At 51.3% G+C, this 23,268-nt stretch overlaps 1 protein-coding gene across 1 annotated transcript in view; it reads left to right on the top strand.

Moving 5' to 3' along the window:
* The window catches only part of DISP3 (dispatched RND transporter family member 3), a 50,932-nt gene that overhangs the window by 4,930 nt on the left and 22,734 nt on the right, over positions 1–23,268 (top strand). Inside the window, 7 exon segments of the mRNA XM_015409461.1 lie at positions 2,071–2,290; positions 5,104–5,240; positions 7,843–7,977; positions 12,592–12,752; positions 14,165–14,304; positions 16,865–17,010; positions 20,612–20,773. Of these exon segments, the coding sequence (XP_015264947.1) occupies positions 2,071–2,290; positions 5,104–5,240; positions 7,843–7,977; positions 12,592–12,752; positions 14,165–14,304; positions 16,865–17,010; positions 20,612–20,773 (1,101 nt within the window).

Raw genomic sequence — 23,268 nt, 5'->3', positions numbered from 1 at the left:
GTCTAAGTGACCCCCTACCCAACCAATAGAGGGATTCTTCGATCTTCGCCCTCTCTCGATCTTTGCCCTCTCTCACAGGGCCTCTCTTCAATCTTCGCCCTCTCTCACAGGGCCTCTCTGGACGGTGTTCTTTCGCTCGCCCTCTCTCACAGGGCCTCTCCACTCGGCGCTCCTCCTCCACTTCACAGACCCCGGTACTGGCCGCGTCCCCGTCTTTCCACTCGCCCTCTCTCACAGGGCCTTTCCGCCTAACGCTCCTCCGCCTCCTTCCAAGGGGGGTCGGCAGGCTGCCTGGCTCGCCTAAGCCCGAAGCGGTGATAGCGAAGGCTCCCCGCTTGTCGCCGGCCAGCCAGGGGATCCCGGGAATCCCAGGGGGGAGGGGCCGCTCCAGATGGCCACGCCTACGCTCCTCGTCGTGGTGACGCCGCTGCCACCGACGACACCAGCTGCCTCGCCAGCCGCTCGACACCCCCGGCCGTCCCGGGGCACCTCCCCTTGTCGACTCAAGCCGTCCATGCTTGTGGCCGCCACCACTTCCTGTGGCAGTGAATTCCAAGTGTTAATCACTCTTTGGGTGAAGAAGTACTTCCTTTTACACAGTGAAGGTTCTTGTGCTGCACAGCCAATAAAATCTTCAGTGGCCAATCTGTAGCCCCCCTGGGCCAAAGCCCACCTGCCCACTTTCTAAAAACACTTGAGGGCCACCTGGAAGGGTGTTGGCAGGTACCAGGTTGCCCATGGGCACCCATCGAGAGACCCCTGGGTTAGAGGGTCAGCCCAAGCTCTGGACAGATGAATTGTCTGTGGCCAGAGGAGGGTATCCTTTAAATCTAATGCAGCCTTGCAAATAAGTCCACTGGTCCAGCTACCCGTTTCGTAACTATGTCAGATATTCCCGATGCTCTTGACCTGAATGAGACATTTCAGTGGTGCTCTCGATATGTTCCAGTCCACCATGGGACTGATTTTTCGACAGCTTCGTACCACAGTGTGGAGCTGTAACTTTTTAGTAGCATTCGAACCACTGAACCACATGGGTCTTGCAATAAGACCCCCACAACCGGTCCAGCCAGTCTGGTCTGAGCCTTTCAACGTTAGGGTTCCGCCATGCGTGGGAAAGCAGTTCCCACAGCAGTGCTGTAATCTGTCAAGGGCTCCGCGGTCTGTCCACCAGGAGACATCATCGATTCACCACAAGTGATGTGGACAGAATGGAGCGGGTGCAGAGGAGAGCAACGAGGATGATCGGGGGGCCTGGAGACCCAAGCCCTGTGAGGACAGGCTGAGGGACTTGGGGATGTTTAGTCTGGAGAAGAGGAGGTTGAGGGGGGACAGGATGGCTCTCTTGAAGTATTTGAAGGGCTGTCATTTAGGGGAGAAGGGCAGGGAACTGTTTCCATTGGCAGCAGAGGAGAAGACTCGCAAGAATGGGTTTAAATTAAGGGTGGGAAGGTACCAGCTGGATCTGAGGAAAACCTTTTTTACAGTCAGAGTTGTGCACGACTGGAATCAGCTGCCTAGGGAGGTGGCGAGCTCCCCCTCACTGGCAGTCTTTGAGCAGTGGCTGTGCAAATACTTGTCAGGGATGCTCTAGGCCAGTGGTGGTGAACCTATGGCATGGGTGCCAGAGGTGGCACTCAGAGCCCTCTCTGTGGGCAGCGTGCCATCGCCCCAGCCAGGCCCAGACCATCATTAAAGTGTCGAATTCTCTGCCAAATAATTGTAAGTAAATGAAAACATTTGGGATTGCTTTCCTGACTTTGTTTGGATCCTCTTAAGTTAATGTATGAGTTGTTTTTTCTAAAGTAAAACCTAAGTATTCAGATTAAATTGCCGTGTTGGCACTTTGCGATCAATAAGTGGATTGTGGGTCGCAGTTTGGGCACTCGGTCTCTAAAAGGTTCGCCATCACTGCTCTAGGCTGAGGCTGCATTGAGCAGGGGGTTGGACTAGAGGGCCTCTATGGGCCCTTCCAACTCTGTGATTCTCGGATTCTATGACTGAGCAAATGAGTTGCAAGTCTGATGGTTGTGGGCAGGTTCCAAGCTGGTTTTTCCCTCCTGCCTCTAGGTTCCCTGGAGCTGGCCATGACCCACCCCGAATTCTACTGGTATGTGGACGAAGGCCTGTCGGCCGACAACATAAAAAGCTCCCTCCTGCGAAGCGAGATCCTCTTTGGGGCCCCTTTGCCCAGCTACTACTCCGTGGAAGACCGATGGGAGGAGCAACGCAGGAAGTTCCAGAGCTTCGTGGTCACTTACGTGGCCTTGCTGGCCAAACAATCCACCAGGTGAGAAAGGGTGGGGGAGATTTCAGCGACCGGCAGTGACTGGCACATCTGAGAGATGGAAGAATCCACGCTTAAGGCTGTCCCTGCTAAAAGAGCAACGGGGCAGGGAGGAAGTGGCTTGGCAAAACTTGCCGTGACGGGTACCTTGCCGCCTCTCTCCCGCCGCACGGCTTTATTGTCTTCCCGGCTTCAATGATCTCGGATTACCTTTGCTGAGAGCCTCTTTTCTGTTGGCCACTGCCAATGTTCCCCCTAAGCGGTGGAGTCTTGTGAGCAAAAATTCTACTTTGTGAGCTCCTGGCATGAAAGCTGTGAGTGAGCGATTCGGCTGCTGCATCAATGAGTTTGCCCCTGGAGCGAAGACAAAAATGTGTGATCCGGAGGCTAAAAAACTGTGAGCCAGCTCACACTAACTCAGCTTAGAGGGAACACTGGCCCCACTGCACTCCCTGAATCAGCTGGATTAGTACCCTTTTGCGCGTTAATATAATAAACGCTGAATAAGATTCCGGGCGGAATTGCTTGGTTCGGGAGCGGCACGTCAGCAGTAGCCTCCTCAGTTCCCCCAGAAATGCAGGGAAAACAATAGGCATCTTTCTCTCCACATGGGCTGTCACCTTCTTGATAATCATTTAATCCGGCTGCTCTCGGAAGGAGCAGCTGCTGAGTTTTTCAGTTGTTCAGAAGGATTGTCTTCTCAGTCACCACTGAGAATGGAAAAAGGATCGTGCTTCACCGGTGTCCTTGGAGGCAGCTGGTTGCATTGCTGGATTGTCCTAATCGATGAAAAGCTGGACTGGCTTTCCAAAACTATTTCGTTTAGGGTTGCCAACTCTGAGTTGGGAAATACCTGGAGATTTTGAGGGTGGAGACTTGAGGAGGGCAAGATTTGGGGAGGGGAAGGGAAATCAGTGGGGCATAATGCCGTGGAGTCCAGGTTCCAAAGCAGCCGTTTTCTCCAGGTGATCTCTGTTGCCTGGAGGGCAGTCGTGATCCCAGGAGATCTTCAGCCAATATCCGGAGACTCAGATGTACAAATTCCACTAGTAGAAAACACCGTCAAAGATTGCCCAAAACAATATATTAAACAATTATAAAGTTGGTGGTGTCACAACAACATTAATGCATGCTGAAACTATAATAAGGCGTAAGATGCAATATTTCCTCCTTTGAAGATAAGACATAAAGTCCATGTAAGAAGCGAATCGTAGGTTCTTACCCGATGAACCTTGTGGTCTGTTGAAACTGCTGGAATCGGGTTCCACTCACACAGCCGCCAAACTGAAGTAGTCAAAGGAAACGCATCTTTCAAGTATCTAGAATGGGCGTATTTGCAAAGGCTGTTTGGAAAATGTTATGACTATGTGGACTCCTCCTATCAAGTTACACTGACTAGTAAAGGTAAAGGTTCCCTTGCTCGAAAGCCAGTCGAATCCGACTCTAGGGTTGCGGTGCTCATCTCCGTTTCAAAGCCGAAGAGCCAGCGCTGTCTGAAGACGTTTCCGTGGTCATGTGGCCGGCATGACTAAACACCAAGGCACACGGAACGCTGTTACCTTCCCACTGAAGTGGTACCTATTTATCTACTTGCAGTTTTTTGCTTTCGAAGTTACACTGACTACATGGACTTTATTTGGGACTCCTGTGACACTAGTCTTTTCCCCCTGTTGTTTGACTATCCGAAGACTGGCAACCCTAATTTTCATTCAAATATCCCCACTTCAGATTTCATTTCTCCCATGTGGGAAACGAGCATGTAATTCTCTGTTGTTTTTGCACCGATTTCTCACGCCATTTATTCCTCTTCCTTTAAATGCATTATTGACATGCTTTTTGTATTAATTGCCTATGAATGATATACACCAAGCTTCGATGACAGCAACAAAGATGAAAGAAAGAAAAAGAACTGAGACTGGTCCTGTTATCTAGGGTTGCCGGGTCCCCCCCTGGCCATCGGCGGGGTATGTAGGGTTGCCAGATCCAGGCTAGGAAAGTCCTGGAGATTTGGGGAACAGGGACCTCAGTGAAGTACAATATCACAGAGTCCACCCTCCAAAGCATCCATTTTCTCCAAGGGAACTGATCTCTGTAGTCTGGAGATGAGCTGGCATTCCAGGGAATCCCCAGGTCCCACCTGGAGGCTGGCGTCCCTCTCTCACTCTTAGAAATGACTGTTTTTAACCTTTAGTCTTACAGCCAAGGGAACATGATGAGGGTCATCCTGTAGACTTGAACACAGAACTGCCTCTGTCAAGTAGAAAAGAGGGGGCGGAGGGCACCATTCCATCTAAAACCAAACTTTATGAGTTTATCCATTTGCAGTTTTGAGCATCTATTAGTAAGGCAGTCAAATGGGGCAAATGGGGCAATCCACGCACCCAGAAAAAGAGGTGCAGGAGCTCATTAGCATAACTCATTAGCATAACTTATTTGCATAGGCCACACCCAACAACAGAAACTCATTAGGATTGGCTACATTAGGGGTGTGTGGCCTAACATGCAAAAGAGTTCCTGCTACAAAAAAAGCCCTGGTTTGGACAACAAACAAGGTGAACAGAATAAGAAGCAAACAGTGGGTGTGGCTGGATGACCACACTTCTGGTAACATGGGGGTGTGGCCTAATATGCTAATGAGCTGTGCTATCAGGGGTGTGGCCTAATATGCTAATGAGTTCCTGCTGTTGAGTGTGGCCTATTATGCTAATGAGTTCCTGCTGGGCTTTTTCTACAAAAAGAGCCCTGGAAGCCGGCTGTGACTTGGCAACGTTTACGTCCCCCAGGATGCCCTGACGTTTCCTGCTCTGTTTCCCCAGCAAAGTCCAAGTGCTTTATGGAGGGACAGATTTGTTCGACTACGAAGTGAGGAAGACGTTCAACAACGACATGATGCTGGCTTTCGTCAGCAGCAGCTGCATCGCGGTCTTGGTGTACGTCCTTGCCTCTTGCTCAGGTAAGCCGCGAGAGAAGTGCAGCCACTCAGTCTTGGAGGTATGGCTTGACCTTCCCCGCTTGGGTTAATGGCACAGAACGGTCCGCTGATGTTTTATCGACGATGACTAATTGTGAGGAGACGGGCTCCCGATAACTCTGTTCAACTACCCGTTAGACGTCTTCAGGTTCCCGTAAGCGATGCCTCCCCTGGCTTATTTGCACCCCAAAACAAGCACGGTTTAGCTGTTGTAGATTTTCCAGGCTGTATGGCCGTGGTCTTGGCATTGTAGGACCTGATGTTTCACCAGTAGCTGTGACCAGGGGTCATTTCGTAGAAAAAGAGGTGCAGGAGCTCATTAGCATAACTCATTAGCATAACTTATCTGCATATGCCACACCCCCTGACATCACCGGAAGTGTGTCAGAAGGCAACACCCACCGCTCAGGCTCCACTGGACTGTTTTGGATTGCTAGCTATTGGGGGGGGGGACGTGCAGATCTGCTCTCACAGAGGAGGGAGAGCTTGTACCTGAATAAAACTTGGTCTTAAAGGTGCCATTGGACTGTTTTGGACTGGTGGGCCGGGGGGGTCTCTGCAGCTTACCTGGCTGCTTCTTGCTCTGACTGAGGGCTGCTGGGAGCAGGGGGTGGGGCTTGTTGCATGTGCCCGCCCCCTGGGCTCTTTACTGCCGGAGCTCCGCTCCTGTGCGCTCCCGCAGGATATGACCCCTGGCTGTGACTGGCATCCTCAGAGGTTTGTCTGCGGCCTTGGAGTCAGGAAGGAGACCAGATATTTGCAAGCCAGCTAGTTGGGTTCAGATATCCCCATTTTGATTCTGTTTCTCACTTTGTGAGAAATGGACCCACACGTCTACATTTTCTTGCATCAGAATCTTCCTGTAGAAAAAAATTCAGTGTTTGTGCGTCAAATTGTGTCTTGGTGGTGTAAAAGAATTCTCAGCGACCACAACAAAAATCAGGCCATCCCAGCCCAACGACAAAGAGAATATATGAAGTCAAAAAGGGATGTTAACAACGGTAGCGGCTCATCCCTCATTTGGGGGGATTGAGGAAGCAAGCCTTGAAAACAAAGCTTGATGGGGACACCCAGGGCTATTTTTGGGCAGGAACGCACAGGAACGGAGTTCCAGCTGGCTCCCGAGTTGGCCACGCCCAGCAGGAACTCATTAGCCTAATAGGCCACGCCCAACAGCAGAAACTCATTAGGATTGGCTACATTAGGGGTGTGTGGCCTACAAGCAGAAGGTGGGTGTGGCTGAATAACAACACTTCTGGTAACATGTGGGTGCGGCCTAATGAGCTGTGCTGTCAGGGGTGTGGCCCAATATGCTAATGAGCACCTGCTGTTGGGTGTGGCCTATTATGCTAATGAGTTCATGCTGGGTTTTTTCTACAACAAGAGCCCTGGGGACACCCAACTCAGTCCTTGGCACATAAATCTCAGTACAGCACAGACCTGTGGCTTAGGTATAAGTGATGACTTCCCTCTGCCCACAAACCCTCACAAAATGCTGGAGGTAGAAGTTTCATGCTCTTCCATGTCACCTCCAAGGGGAAGATTTCCCAGCACGGTTCATTCCTCGACACCACAACAATGACACTGGGTGCTGATTCACTCCCAGCAGCCCGATTCAAGGTGGTGGTTTTGTCCCTTAAAGGCCTACGTAGTTGGGATCAGAGTCTCTGCAGGACTCCCATCTCCCATACGTTCCTGCCCGGGAATTAAGATCACAGGGCGCGAGGCCTTCCTGACTGTCCCACCAATCATCTGGTGGTTACATGAGAAAGGGTCTTTTCAGTGGCAGCCCCGTGATTATGGCTGGCTCCTTCGTTTTTGATCTTTAGGAGGCAGCAGAAGACCGATTTATTGCATTTGACTAAATCAGTTTTCCCCCTCATGGATCACTATATAGACTATAAGGAAGGCCGAGCGCCGAAGAATAGATTCTTTTGAACTATGGTGCTGGAGAAGACTCTTGAGAGTCCCCCTGGACTGCAAGAAGATCAAATCAGTCAATCCTAAAAGAAATCAACCCTGACTGTTCCCTGGAAGGCCAGATGATGAAACTGAAGCTCAAATACTTTGGCCACCCAATGAGAAGGGAGCACTCACTGGAGAAGACCCTGTCGCTGGGAAAGACTGAAGGTCAAAGAAGACGGGGACGGCAAAGGATGAGATGGTTAGACAGTGTCATAGATGCAACGAACATGAAACTGAGCAAACATCAGAGGAAGGCGGAAGACAGGAAGGCCTGGTGGGAGCTGGTCCATGGGGTCACGAAGAGTCGGACTCGACTGTACGACTGAACAACAACAACAAAAAATCAGTTTTTTATTTATTGACAGCCTGAATTGAGATTTGAAACTGTCGTCTTTTATGTGTTTTCCAATTGTTGTTTTATTTGTATCGTGAGCCGTTTTGAGTACCGCAAGCTAGAAAGGCAGCTAAAAATGTTTTAATGATAAATAAATAAATATATTCACACAATAAGCAAAGAGTCTCTAAATACTCTTGGCAGTCAAGCCTTGGATATCTGGGTGTGAACTTGCTCTCTTGCTCATGTGTTTCTGACTGTCCGTCTTCTCTCCCTCTCCTACAGTGTTCCTGTCTTTTTTTGGGATCGCTAGCATAGGGCTCAGCTGTTTGGTGGCCCTCTTTCTTTACCACGTCGTGTTTGGAATTCAGTACCTGGGAATCTTGAATGGCGTGGCTGCTTTCGTGGTTGTGGGGATAGGTAAGCTGCCTGTGGCTTGCATGTGCCTGCCCCAGAAGGCTGCATTTGCCCTGGTCACCTCTCCCACTGCCAACACTTGTTTTGTATGCTCCTTGGGAGCAGAGCCCCCTATGAGAGCCAGTGGCTGTTCCTCATTCTTATTTTCCTCCCCTATGTGATCCTGTTGCTTCATTTCCCCCATTGTTCTGTGTGTGTTGTGCTCCCTCTAGTGGCCGATTTGGTATTACATTGCTGTATGCCTGGCACATCTCCCCCCAGATTTAAACGACAGGTTTTGATGGAGGACATAAAGTGATGTAATATTGAATCGACCACTAGAGGGAGCAAACTTCGCATGGAACGGGGGGCAACCCATGAAACGGGAGGAACACACAAGCAAGGGAAATGAAAATGCAGAAAAGCCCATTGTAGTGGTTAGAATGCTAGACTACAGAGGCGCGGGTTCAAATGCCTACTGACCATCATACTCAATGGATGACTTTGGGCTACTTGCTCTCCTCCTGCCGAGCCTACCTCGCTGGGTTGTGTGAGACTATAGTGGGGCAGGAAGGAGATACATAGGCTACTTTGAGTTCCTTCAAAGAAGGCCGAGATTAAAAAACAAGGAGGGGGCTGTCTCTCAACAGCAAAGCACCTGTTTTGTATGCAGCAGTCCCAGGTTCAATCCGCAGCATCTCCAATTAAAGCATATCCGGTAGTAGACCTTTGGGGAAAACCTTTCTGTACTTGTGATTCTAGAGAGCTGCAGAGATCGATGGCACGATTTAGCTTGCTGTATATATTTATGTTTTTGGCTTCTGAAACTTGCTAAAGCATCCTGTATGTTCCCGTATGTCAGCCTCTGAAGGGAAAGGGGATTGAAGATCCCTCCCTGGTTCTTGAAGGGGCCATCCTCTGTCTTTCGCATTTCAGTCACAATATATAAAATGTTCCCCGACTGCCGACGTTCAGATCCTTTTACTGTTTTATCACAGCCATTGCTGCGGTTCTGTCGCTGCGCTTCCAGCTTGACAAGTCAATTTTAAATCTTCTGCTCTAAATTCCGAGCATCTCCTTCAAGCTCCCTCGGCAAGACTTTTGATCTGTGCCATCCAGCAGTTTATTTTGCAGAGCAGCCGAGGTCGGTCTTAGATCTCGCAGCCTGGATTCTGCGAGGCTTTTATGAAGGCCCCAGAGCTGAGCTTGCTTGGGGTGGGGAGACCATATGAAACGCCCTCTGCTCGTGTGCTGGGAGATCGATCAAAACCTGCGAAGTGTTTTTCCTGGGCCAAGGAACCGCAGCCCTTGGGATAGTTTTGACCACTGGTAAACAACAAGGTTTCCTTCTGAACTAAGCAGGGCAAACTTTCGGTTAGGTGGCAGAAGTCTGAAGTGGGAGGTGGGGGGGAAGCAATCTAAAACCGAAAGAGGAAATAATAAGCAGCACTGAAAATCAGAGATGGAAACCTTCATTTCCATGAAGCTACCTTGTATGGAGTCAGTCTCTTGATTTATCGAACTCAGCCTGGTCTCTTCTAACGGGCACCTGCAGCTTTCCAAGGTCTCCAGCAGAGAAAGGTGTTTTCCAATATCTGTTGAGATCCTTCCGTTGCAAGGTCTAACATCCAGTCATTATAGGGTTAATGTGCTTTACCGTGTGCGCTATTGTTTAGACCAGGGGTGTCAAACGTGCGGCCCGTGGGCCAGATCAGGCCCCCAGAGAGCTTCTATCAGGCCCACAGTGGAACTGACTGACTTCTTCCTCCTCCTCCTCCAGTTCTGCTGCTGCTGCATCATCGTAGGTTTGCAGCTTACAGATACACACCTGAACAGCATACTCAAGATTGCAACAGGACAGACATTTTGATGCAATAATTCAGAGCAAGTGGTGTCAGTTATCAGACACTGTTAAATAAACAAAATATTGCAAGAGTGGTGATGTTTTAAGCATGATTTTATTTTAAGTAAAAAAAACCACCTTTGTGTTTGTGTCCTTTATAAAGTGTATCTCTCCGCTACCTGGCATTACATTTTATGACGCACATGGCCCAGCCCAACAAGGTCTCATTTATGTCAGATCCAGCCCTCATAACAAATGAGTTCGACACCCCTGGTTTAGACTGACCTGGAAGGGAAACCTGACACAGAGCCAATGGGAAGAAAGCCTGGGAAACCTAAGCCTGTTTACTAGCAATCATTGGTTAATGTATTCAGGTGATTTCCTTCTAGGGGTCAAGAAGAAGAAGAATCTCCATTGTTGTTGGTCGGTCTGTTCTGTAGCTGTAGAGATGTTTCCTTAGGTTTGTTATTTTGTAGATTTTCCTGTGTACCCTTCCCTTAGAAATAAAGATTGTTACATGGAAAGAAAGGCCTCCTCTCCAGTGAAGCAAAGATCCATTGCAAACTCTGAATATCTAAGTATTTTTGCCAATTTTCCAAAACCTTTAACTGGGGAAGCTGAGTGTGACGGAACAGGCCTGCTCGACCTGCGGACCCTGCTCTGCCCACCCCCTCCTTAGCTGGTGCCACCTCCAGGAGGGAGCCATTCCTCCCACTGGAGTACTCACAGCCACCACTGTCCTGTTGGGGGTTGCCCGCTAGGAGGGATAGACTCCTAGCAGGCAATTTGGTGTAGTGCCAGTTTGGCGTTGTGGTTAAGTGGACTCTAATCTGGGAGAACCAGGTTTGATTCCCCACTCCTCCACTTGCACCTGCTGGATGACCTTGGGCAAAGCCGAAGTTCTGGCACAGCTGTCCTTGAAAAAGAGCAGTTTCTGTCAGAGTTCTCTCAGGCCCACCTACCTCACAGGGTGCCTGTTGTGGGGAGGGGAAGGGAAAGGAGATTGTAAGCCGCTCTGAGACTCCTTTGGGTAGTGAAGGGTGGGGTGTAAATCCAATCTCTTCTTCTTCTTCTCTAGCTCCCCCTTTCTCCACAGCGGCTCTGCCTCTAGGCCTCCTGCTCCCACAGTTAGGTTACCACGGGGCCCCAATTCCTTCTTTGGGGCTCCCCTGGCGGGTTGGCAATGGGCACCTTGACTGCTTCCCTCCCAATCTGGGGACCCCTCTTGCCAGTTACTAGCGTGTCCGGGCAGTTGTGGCACAGCGACCAGTACCAGCGTCAAAGGTTAAAATGTTTATTAATGAGGCAAAGTTCACAGGCATACTTGGGCGCCACAGATCAGCAAACGGAAACAAAAGAAACCGGGAATGAACGCAGTCCTCCCGCCCCTGTTCTAAACCACAATGCCTCAGTCTAGATGTTGAAGAGAGGCAGGCTCAAAGAATCTTAGGAAGTTGCAAGGCTGGTCTTTTTTTTTTGAACCTTACCGGCCGCCTGGCCTGAAAAGAAGATGGCTGCCGCCGGGAACAGCCCAGCCAGAGGGGGCCCCTTGTTGACGGTCCAGCGCCCAGAGACCAGAAGCCCCCTCCTCACACTGAGGATCGGGTTGATTCCATTTATTTTATTTAATGCATCGGTGCCCCTCCTTTCTCCCCCAAGGGGGGACCAGAGTGGCTCACCCTCTTCTCCTCTCTTCCACTTAAGAACATAAGAACATAAGAGACGCCAATGTTGGATCAGGCCAAAGGCCCATCCAGTCCAACACTCTGTGTCACACAGTGGCCAGAAATACCAGGTGCCCTCAGGAGGTCCACCAGTGGGGCCAGGACATTAGAAGCCCTCCCACTGTTGACCCCCCCCCCAAGCACCAAGAAGACAGAGCATCCCTTGCCCCAGAGCCCCTATCTATACCTTGTGGCTAATAGCCACTGATGGACCTCTGCTCCACATGCTTATCTAATTCCCTCTTGACGCTGTCCATGCTTGTAGCACCCACCACTTCCTGTGGCAGTGAATTCCAAGTGTTAATCCCTCTTTGGGTGAAGAAGTACTTCCTTTTATCCATTCTAACCTGACCGCTCAGCAATTTCATGGAGTGCCCACGAGTTCTTGTATTGTGAGAAAGGGAGAAAAGTACTCTTGTATTGTGAGAAAGGGAGAAAATCACTTCATTCTCACAACACCCCTGTGAGGTAGGTTTGGCTTAGAGAGGACGACTGGCCCAAGGGCACCCAGCCAGCTTCCATGGCAGAGTGGGGGTTTGACCCTGGGTCTCTCAGATACGACCCCAGCAAACTTTTAACAACGACACCACTCTGGATTTGGGGGTCTTCTGCACAGAAGACGTATCCACTTTCAGTGTCCCGGTCCCGTTCATCTCTGCTCCTCCCAAGAGTTCAGGGCACAGGATGCCGTTCTCTCCTCCGTGTCATCCGTGCAACAGCCCTACAAAGTTGGTGAGGGGGAGAGAGTGTGTGTGTGCAACCGGCCCGAGGAGGGTTGCTACAGCCTCCAGGTGGGGCCTGGGGATCTCCCGCTTTTACAGTGGATCTCCAGCTGACAGAGATCCTCTCCCCTGGAGAAAATCCAAACAACAAACTGCTTTGAAGGGTGGACTCTGTGGCATCCTACCCTGCTGAGGCTCCTCCCCTCCCCAAGCCCCACCCTCACCTGGCTCCACCCCCAAAGTCTCCAGGTATTCTCCAACCCAGAACTTACAACCCTAGGTCCAAGTGTTCCAGTGGATTCAAAGTGTTTTCTGGTGTGTGTCCCCCCCCCTTTTTGGCTTCCCCCAGGTGTGGATGACGTCTTTGTCTTCATAAACACCTACCGGCAGGCCACTCACCTGAAAGACCTCCAGCTGCGGATGATCCACACCGTCCAGACGGCTGGCAAGGCCACCTTCTTCACCTCCCTGACCACTGCGGCAGCGTACGCAGCCAACATTTTCTCTCAGGTGAGCATGAGCCTCTCCTAGGGTTCCCAACCTCCAGGTGGCACCTGGAGATGTCTGGCTATTACAGTTGATCTCCAGATGACCTAGGTTAGTTCCCCTGGAGAAAATGGCTGCTCTGGAGCAGTGTTCCCTCTAAGCTGAGTTAGTGTGAGCTAGCTCACAGTTTTTTAGCCTCCGGCTCACACATCTTTGTCTTAGCTCAGGAGGGATGTCTCCAGAGCAAACTAATTTATGCAGTAGCCAAATCACCTGCCCCAAACCCCGCCCTCCTCAGCCTCCACCCCACCCCCCCCCCCAAATCTCTATAACCCCTCCTTCCTTGAGCAGGCAAGAGTGGAGCAAAATCTGGAGGCCAAAAAGCTTGCAGCAGAGTGCAGGGGGTTGACCTGCAAGGTCCCTTACAACTCTTAACATTCTATGATTCTTCAGAGGTTACACTCCCCAAAAAGGGAATGCAAAGAATTGCCTTGTTGGATCAGACCACAGGTCTATCCAAGCCAGCATCCTGTTTCTATCACAGGCCAGAGTCCTCAGAACTCCGAGGTAGACTTCTCCTGAACAGAGAAGTTACACTGAGCTGTGGTAGCTAACAGTTTTTGATAAGTCTGTCTCCCATGAAGCTGTCTAATTTCTTCGCAAGGCGATCTAAGCTAAGGGCCGTTGCCACATCCATCAATTCAGAAGTGCTTTCTTGGTGTCTTTCTCGGACACGCCTGCCAATCGACAGCTTCAGGCCTGAGGAAGAGAAGCCAAGGTCTGTACTGAATCTCTAGCCAACCAGTCTTCCGTTGGCTCCGTTTTAATGGCAGGAGTTAATTTTTAACATTTTTTTAAAAATCTGTTTTCAAGCACTTTTAAATCTAGAGTCTTGTTTCCAAGTTTAGGCATTTTGGCGCTGAGGTTTTGAGGCCTTGCCAACATTTCAAACGTGTGCAAATTTCGGTATCTGTTGTGGCCACAAGGGGTGACCCCCTCTTCTCTTCCTGTGGATCCGTCATTGATTGACAGTTGGGATGATTCCAAATTCCCCATCCCCGAGTGTTTTACTTGAAAAAGCCCAGATTTGATTTCCCCCTCTCTCCCATGCAAATAGATGCAGTGAGATTTTTTGTTTTCACGACATTTTCTGCTTCCGTCTGCCAACGCTTCCCTGTTAACATTCTGTAAATTTTAAATCAATTGTTTGTATTAACCGCGCATTAATGGATCGATGCAAATAGTTGAAACAAGAAGGCTTCTGAAAAGGCCGGGTAGGAAAAGAAATGAAAAGGGCCTCTTTGGGCGGCAGCCAGCTCCGTCCTCCCTGCGCCCTCCGGTTGTCCTTCTTCAGTCTAATTGTGGCCCGTTATGCGGCCTCCTTCCTGGGAAGATCCCAGACCGGACTCCCAGGTGCCCACCTGCTCTCTCTGCAGATCCCAGCTGTGCACGACTTCGGCCTCTTCATGTCCCTGATCGTCTCCTGCTGCTGGGTGGCCGTCCTCTTCACGATGCCTGCCGCTCTGGGCATCTGGTCGCAGTACCTGTCCCCCCTGGAAGACGCCTGCCAGGCCAGGTGAGGCTCGGGGAGATGGCTTTCCTTTCAGGTGTTTCCAGGAACCGATGCAACTTAGCAGCGAAAGAGGCTGAGCTGTGGGTGGGGCTGTTTTGGGGCAGGAACGCACAGGAACGGAGTTCCGGCCATGCCCACTACAGCCAAAACCTCTGCACATGCGTGGCTACAGAGGGAAGGCTTGGAGAGCAACCCCCTCCTGGCGACTCCAAGGTGGGTGGGTCAGGGGTGGACCTGGAAGGATCGGGGAGGCATTTAAATGCCTCCCCGTGCCTTCCCCGGCCTGTCCAAGGGCCGGCTTGTCCGGGCTCCCTGCAGCCACGGGGTGCCCGGGCAAGCCAAAGGAAGGCACGGGGTGTGTCCTAATATGCTAATGAGCTGTGCTGGCGGGGTGTGGCCTAATATGCTAATGAGTTTCTGCTGTTGGGTGTGGCCTAATATGCTAATGAGGTTTTCTACAAAAAAGCCCTGGTTATGGGGTTGGGACATCTCCTGCTGGAGTCTTGCTTCTGTGCCCATGCCGCTGCGCTCTTAAGCCTCGGTTCCCCAACCTGTAACACGGGGGGCCCAATGCTGTTGGAAAACGGTATTTACAAGTGGATCAAGTCAGTGCCGACCGACTTTACAGGGTGGTGGTGGGAAGAATGAGAACGAAATCCTGTAGAAATGCTTTGGGGGGACGTTAGTCCCGCAGGAGGAAAGAACAAGAGTCCAGCAGCACATTAAAGACTAACAGAATTAGTGGTGGGGTAGGAGATTTCCAAAGGGGCCGTGGTGGCTCAGAGGTTAAGACGCTGAGTTGCAGACTGGAAGGTCGGTAGCTCGGCAGTTTGAGACCCGAATGCCGTGTGACCGAGTGAGCTCCCGTCTCTGGCACCAGCTCCTGCAAACCTAGCAGTTCGAAAGCAAGAAATTGCAAGTAGAGAAATAGGTACCACTGTGGTGGGAAGGTAACAGTGTTCCGTGCACCTTGGCATTTAGTCACGCCGGCCACATGACCGCAGAGAAGACTTCGGACAGCGCTGGTTCTTCGGCTTGGAAATGGAGATGAGCACCACCCCCTAGAGTCAGATTCAACTGGCTTTCGAGCAAGGAAAACCTTTACCTTTTAGGAGGTTTCCTGATTCACTGCTCACTCCTTCAGATACAACTAGAATTCATTCCAGCTGTATCTGAAGAAGTGAGCGGCAACTCAGGAAAGCTCCTCCCCTGCCACAAATTTTGTGAGTCTTGAAGGTGCTCCTGAACTCGTGCTCTTTTCTACTGCTACAGACAGACCAACACAGCGACCCGTCTTGATCTATCTCCATGTTAGTCCTGCAGTTACGCAATCTGTGGCCAGATTCTTGTCTATTATAATATCTTCGAGACGCTCCCCTGCTAAGTATTAATGTGACGATCCCGCAATTTTACTAGGGGCATAATTTTCTTTTGTCATCGTTTTGTAATTGTTATTGATATTTGCACTGTGGTTTTATTGTACGGCTCAGGACCTCCGGTCGAAGGAGCTTATTGTTAATGAAGGAAAAGCAAGGCTTCCCATGCAAATGAATTATCCCCTTTATAAAGGAAGTGTGTCATTCATCATCATTATAAGCAGCTTGAGTAGCAGAGTGACCAGTTGAACAAGCAGAGAGCTCTCTCAGCCCCACCTACCTCGCAGGGTGTCTGTTGTGGGGAGGGGAAGGGAAAGGAGTTTGTCAGCCGCTCTGAGACACCTTTGGGTAGTGAGGGGGAGGGGGGTAAATCCCATCTCTTCTCTCTTCTTCTTCGAGCCAATCTTGGGTGGGAGGGAGGTGAGTTCTCATTTTGGGAGACACGGATTTTCAGAGTTGTGGGCCCTGCTTTTTCCCATTCTCTCTCCCCCCCCCCATTATTCCCCCCATTTTGCATGTTATCCGAGACTAGGGCAGTGGTCACGCACACTAAATCATCCACTCTCAATGCACTCCCCAACTGGATTTTGCCAGTTCGCACACTAAAATCCAGTTGGGAAGTGTATCGAAAGTGGATTGAAATTGGATTATTTCGTATGTGTGACGGCAGCCTAGATTATGAGATGACAAGACTCATTGGAAAAGACAATAATGCTAGGGAAAGTTGAAGGCAGTCGGAAAAGAGGCAGGCCCAACAGGAGATGGATGGACTCAGCCGAGGAAGCCGCAAAGGCCCTCCGTTTGCAGGGCTGTTGACAAAAGCACGTTTTGGAGGACGTTCATTCATAGGGCCGCCGTAAATCAGAAGCTACTGGACGGCACTCAAAACCAACACATGCAAGAGTAGATTATTTTGGGGATGCACGAGAAGGTGGAGGAGAGGGGCTCGTCTGGGTATGCCGCAGCAGACAGTGACCCCCTTGGCATGCCTGCAGCTCTCCTGGTGTATTAGCAAAGGAAATTGCTCCTACATCTCGCGCACCTGGTGCCTGTCTCCAGCGAGTGCTGCCAATGGTCAGTCTGCCGTTGGCAGCTGCCTTTGCCAGCCGAACGGAGCCGCAGCTGCTCGGAAGGGCAAATGGCTTTCCAAGGCCTGACTTGGCAAACCATTCCTTCCTCCGCTGCAGCTGCGGTCAGAAGTGCGCAAAGGAGGACACCCTGCACATCTCGGACGGCCTGTTCATCTCCTCGGAGGCCGCGAGCGGGCCCAGCCCGGGGACTCTGCCTTACCTGGATGACGACATCCCTTTGCTGAATGTGGAAGAGGAGCCAGGTAAGCGTTTCATCCCAAAGAGCTAGTTTCGGAGGGGGACCAGCTGGTCTGCAGCAAAAGAGCTCAGTTCAAGTCCAGTTAGCACATTCGAGTCCAGCAAGAGTTTCAGGGGATGAGCTTTGTTGGTCTCTGAGGGGCTAACGGGACTCGAATCCCAAAGAGGAACGTTCCTTCCCCCCCCCCCCTTACAGGTGTTGGGAAGACAGGCACGTGCCCTTACTGTCTTTGAACATGGTGTTTGGATAGCAAAGTCTGGGAAGCTTGGGATGGTCGAAAGAAGGGAAGGAATTGTCTGAATGATCAGGGACAGAATCGGGCCCGTAGCCAGGATTTTGTGGCTTGTGGGGCAGTTTTTTTGTTGTCTAACCAGCTTGCTTGCCCCTGGAGTCTTAGACGGGAGTCTTAGACTGTAGCAGGAACTGCTCCTTTGGAGGGTCTCCTGTCTCCCCCCCCCCCGCAAGCAGAGGGCAGCGCCTCCCAGCAAACAGCTGGAGGGGTTTTGAGATCTGGCTGCAGGCCCCCCCAGGTCATTCCGACACTCTCCCTGCACCGCATGGTAATGCAGGGAAATGGCTTCTTGCCTGCTCTCCTGGAATAATGTGAGACAGGAGAATGATTTTGCTCCGGGATCCCCTCGGGTCAACAGGGCAGGGAGAGCAGCTGTAGAAATGTGTGTCTGTTAATGAAGGCAGGAGCATCTTGCTTAATCCTGAATTGCTAAACTGATGGATGAGGCTCTGTTCAGGGTCTGGGAGGGGTCCAGGCAAACCTCACAGTGCTTCCCTGTAGCCAGCAAGGCAGCGTGAGGTGTTCCCAACTGATGAAGAGCATTTTAAGAATGTATGAACATCAGAAGAGCCCTGCTGGATCAGACCAGTGAGGGTCCATCTCGTCCAGCATCCTGTCTCACACAGTGGCCAGCCAGTTCCTCTGGAGGGCCAACAACAGGGCAGAGAGGCCAAGGCCTTTATAAGAACATCAGAAGGGCCCTGCTGGATCAGACCAGTGAGAGTCCATCTCGTCCAGCATCCTGTCTCACACAGTGGCCAGCCAGTTCCTCTGGAGGACCAACAACAGGGCAGAGAGGCCAAGGCCTTCATAGGAACATCAGAAGAGTCCTGCTGGATCAGACCAGTGAGGGTCCATCTAGACCAGCATCCCATCTCACATGGGCCAACCAGTTCCTCTGGAGGGCCAACAACAGGGCAGAGAGGCCGAGGCCTTCATAAGAACCTCAGAAGAGCCCTGCTGGATCAGATCAGTGAGGGTCCATCTAGTCCAGCATCCCATCTCACACAGTGGCCAACCAGTTCCTCTGGAGGGCCAACGACAGGGCATGGAGGCCGAGGCCTTCCCTTGATAAGAACCTCAGAAGAGCCCTGCTGGATCAGACCAGTGAGGGTCCATCTAGTCCAGCATCCTGCCTCACACTAGTGGCCAACCAGTTCCCCTGGAGGGCCAACAACAGCACAGAGAGGCCGTGGCCTTCCCCGATGCTGCCTACTGGCTCTGGGATTCAGAGGCTTAGTGCCTCTGAATGTGGAGGTTCCCTTCAGTCACCATGGCCAGTAGCCATTGATAGGCTTGTCCTCCATGATACACCTTTGAAAGCTGTTTATTGCTGTGGCCATCACTACATCCTCTGCCAAACCACTCTTTTAGAAGCGTCAGTCCATAACAGTGGGGGGAGGCCCATGTTTGTCCTTTGCGACCTGTTTGTGGGTTTCCCAGAAGCATCTTGGCTGGCCACGGCTGGAAACAGAAGAATGAGCTCGTGGGCTCTCCTCTTCGCTTTGTTTTCCAAAGGCAGCCTTGTAGTGAATAAACCTTTCTGTAGCAGTTGGCCATGACTGCTGAACAGAACCTTCATGTGCGGAGGCAGTCTACCTTGGACTAACAAATGCTGGGAACATGCAGTGAGAGAAGGCCTCGTACTGTGTTTGAGGTCCTCCAAGTTTGGAGGCCGGACTCTCGACCACATAGCTCTTGGGTCTAATCTAGCAGGGCGAAGGTGGCGACTTCTGGCTTGAGAGGTTCCTGGGGATTTGGGGGGAAGGGCCAGGAGAGGGCAGAGTTTGGGGAGGGAGCCCAAGGGAATGTGATGTCACGCCAGAATGTCTGGCTGATTTCACACAAGGAGCTGCGCCGCCGTCATGCCTCCCTTTGCCCCGTTTCCATTGGTCAATTTCCCACTCGAAGCCGCGCGGCCGCATTTTGACCTGTGGTGTCGCCTGATTTTCCCTGCGGTTTCATGAGCCTCAAAAAGCAGGATCAGGAAAGTGCGGGTCAAAATCGGGCAGCGATGCAGGTCAAAATGTGGCCGCTCAGCTTCGAGTGGGAAATTGATTAATGGAAACGGGGCAAAGGGAGGCGTGACGGCGGCGCAGCTCCTTGTGCGAAATCAGTCTCTGTTTCTCCTAGACTCCATGGTACACCATAGAGTCTACCCTCTGAAACCGCCATTTCCTCCAGGGGAGCTGATCTATGAAGTCAGGAGATCAGCTGTCATCCCAGGAGATCTCCAGGCCCCACCTGGAGGCTGGCAACTCAAGCAGGGTTCCTGTTATGTTCAGGTAGCAGAAGCAAGCCAAAAAAATTGAGCATCCTCCCCCCCCCAAATATGGTGGTGATGGGGGGGGTACCTGGAGTCTTGTGTGCAGTTCTGGAGGCCTCACTTCCAAAAGGATGTGGACAGAAGGGAGCGGGGGTGCAGAGGAGAGCGACGAGGATGATCGGGGGCCTGGAGACCAAGCCCTAGGAGGAAAAGCTGAGGGAATACTTGGGAAAGTTCAGTCTGGAGAATAGGAGGCTGAGGGGGGACAGGATGGCTCTCTTGAAGTATCTGAAGTGCCGTCACTTAGAGGAAGGCAGAGAGCTGTTCCTGTTGGCAGCAGAGGAGAGGACTCGCAAGAATGGGTTTAAATTAAGGGCTGGAAGGTACTGGCTGGGTATTAGGAAAAACTTTGTGACAGTCAGAGTTGTGCCACAGTGGAATCTGCTGCCTAGGGAGGTGGTGAGCTCCCCCTCCCTGGCAGTCTTTGAGCAGCAGCTAGACCAGTGATGGCGAACCTTTTAGAGGCCGAGTGCCCAAACTGCGACCCAAAACCCACTTATTTATCGCAAAGTGCCAACACGGCAATTTAACCTGAATGCTGAGGTTTTACTTTAGAAAAAACAACTCCTACGTTAACTTAAGAGGATCCAAACAAAGTAAGGAAAGCAATCCCAAATGCTTTCATTTACTTGAAATTATTTGGCAGAGAATTCGACACTTTAATGATGGTCTGGGCCTGGCTGGGGCGATGGCACGCATGCCCACAGAGAGGGCTCTGAGTGCCTCCTCTGGCACCCGTGCCATAGGTTCGCCACCACAGGGCTAGACCAACACTCGTCAGGGATGCTCTAGGCTGATCCTGCATTGAGCAGGGGGTCGGACTAGATGGCCTCTATGACCCCTTCCAACTCTGGGATTCTCTGATTCTATGAGTAGATTATTTTTTTTAACGTTCGGTGGAGGGGGACAGAATCTGGAATGCGAAAGCCTTTGTCTGTGATCTCTGCATCCCGCGGTCTCGACTCTGTTCTCTCTTCCTCTTTATAGTCAGTCTGGAAATGGGGGACGTTCCCTTGGTCTCGGTGCTCCCTGAGAGTCTGCAGCTGCCCACGAAGAAGGGCGGCCAGGGTCACCTGATCGCCCACGTACAGGAGCTCCTCCAGCGCTGGGTGCTCTGGTCAGCCGTGAAGAGCAGGTGGCTGGTTGTTGGTAAGTGACATGTTGCGTGTTTAGAACCCGGACCCCAGAAACCATCTCGGGCCTGGCCAAGAAAGGCAGGCTATACATATTTTAATGTACATTGAAAGAAATTGGGAGGAGGGCAGATTTCTGCCTCCTAAAAATATCTGGGGTTTTTTAAAAAACGAAAAGCCCCGTCTTCTAGCTCTGACGGCTGCAAAGGAGATGAGCGATGGCTGATCGGGCACAGATGGGATCAAACGAGGCCTGCAGAGGCGAAATAACACAACAGGAACGGCTTCAAAGCAACCCGGCAAAGGCTCTTTTCTGCCTGATCTGTAGGTCACCCGATTCGGCTTTTCCTCTGCACAGATTTTTTTTCCCTTTATTGGCTCGAACCGTTTCTTCCTCTCAGGGGAGCCCAAAATGATTACTAAATCCTGGCGTCACCATGAAGCAGGCTGGAAGGAAATGCAAATGCCGAGGAGCCGCAGGGTCTGTTCCGGGAGCCGCTGTGCCTGATACGGTGGCGCTGGAACCATGGGGCCGCGTCACGGTTTCGGATATATGGAATCGCTCGCACGTTGCGGGGTGGGGGGGGGGAAGCCCTGCATAAATTTCCGAGCAACCTGCCCGACTTAACGGCCCGTTGAGCGCGCTGCGGCTTGCCAGCCATCTGTGGCACCCTGCCCGGGACGATCAACCTGCTGCCCTGTTTGTGCTACTTGCAGGTAGGCGGCGAACCCAAGAGGTTGATTGAGCACCTGGCAGGCCCCTGTTTCTGGTTGGCAGGCAGCGTCGGCTCAACGGGTCACCGGCGTCACTTTCAAATGAAACGTTTCCATTCTCTCTCGCTCTCTCTTTTCCTCAGCATTAAAAGAGTTTAACATATTGGGCTGGGGAGGGAAGTCCTTTGGAGCCGCCCGGTTGGTAAATAGTCCTGCCTCTGCTGATTTCCCCTCCACCCTCAATGAGTTATCTGGCTGCTCGATCAGCTGTTAAGTGTTCGCAGCTCGGCTTATCTCCATTATGTCTGAATTATCCCCTGACCTGGATAGCTCAAATTAACTAGATCTTGTCAGGTCTTGTGAAGCTAAGGAGGGTCATCTGGGGCTAGTATTTGGATGGGAGACCGACAAGGAAGGACAGGGGTACTCAGAGGCAGGCAATGGCAGACCACCTCTGCACAGCTCTTGCCTCACGAGATGATGACGCGATTGGATTTGTACCCCGCCCTTCACTACCCGAAGGAGTCTCAGAGCGGCTTAGAATCTCCTCTCCCTCCCCCTCCCCACTACAGACACCCTGTGAGGAAGGCGGGGCTGAGAAAGCCCTGAGAGAACTGCCCTTGAGAGAACAGCTCTGAGAGAACTTGGGACTGACCCAAGGTCACACCAGCAGCTGCATGTGGAGGAGTGGGGGATCAACCCCGGTTCTCCCAGATTAGAGTCCGCGCTCCTAACCACCGCACCAAAGTGGCCTATGGGGATCGCCGTAAGTCAGCTGTGACTTTATTTATTTATTTATATTTATTTTGGGATTTATATCCCGCCCTACCCATATGGCCCGGGGGGGGGGACGACCCAAAAACCCCAATGTTTGTATCGGTATTACAGGTTTTGTTAAGTATTTTTGTAAGCCTCTGTGTTAGATCTGTTAGATGGGGAAAGATGTAAAATGCAGATGTTTAGATAAATAGATCTGGGCTCCTCTCAGCCTTCACAGGTTGCAGGAAAAGCCCTAAATGCATCCTTGCTGGTCTGCTTATCGAAAAGAGGGAGAGCGTGAGCCCTCTTGGTGTGGCCAGTGTTACAATTAGGCGCACATTTTTGCAATGGAGATCATAAGACGGGGGCCCCCAGCCTTTTTAAGCTTGCTGGTACCTTTGTGGTTCTCATACTGGGTAGTGGGCGCAGCGACAAAATGCCTGCCGCAGGAGGCAGAGCCGGCCACAAAACGGCTGCCGCAGCTTCCCTTCAGTCACGCAGTGGAGATCTTTGTGCTGTGGGGGCCACTGCTGCTAAAGCACTGTGTTTAAAAATCAGCACAGCCAATCAAATCTCTAATGGCCAATCAGAAGCCTTGCTGGGCAAAAGTCCCACCCGGCCACACCCACTTTCAGCATGCCTGGCACCCTGGGCACCCCGTTGGAGACCCCTGTCACAAGAGGTCAGAACCTTGCATTTCTGCCACTGGGTATGCTTTTTGTGGTCTGTCAACTGGTGCTGGATGAGTGGGGTAGCACACTGCTGGCCTCTTCCTGGTCTCGCTTCCTTCGGAGCACAGTTAGCTACCTCTTGGGGTCTGCCCCATGCAAATTCAACAAACTAATAATAAGAAAAAATTGAAAATAGTCTCAATTAAACCAGAGACCTTTCCTTAACGTGATGAAAATGCGTTATAATCTGGATATAGATCAGTTCGGGACATCTTCAGTTGTGTAAATTCTCATCTACTTGCACGTGTCCTTGTGTTGCAATGTGTTACATTTTAATTTTTAAAATATCAAATTGCATGGGCCTGGG

The sequence above is a fragment of the Gekko japonicus genome, unplaced genomic scaffold, assembly GCF_001447785.1.
Source record: "Gekko japonicus isolate JY-2015 unplaced genomic scaffold, Gekko_japonicus_V1.1 scaffold916, whole genome shotgun sequence".
In the NCBI taxonomy this organism is placed as follows: Eukaryota; Metazoa; Chordata; class Lepidosauria; order Squamata; family Gekkonidae; genus Gekko; species Gekko japonicus.
This window is presented reverse-complemented; position numbering and strand designations above follow the sequence as displayed.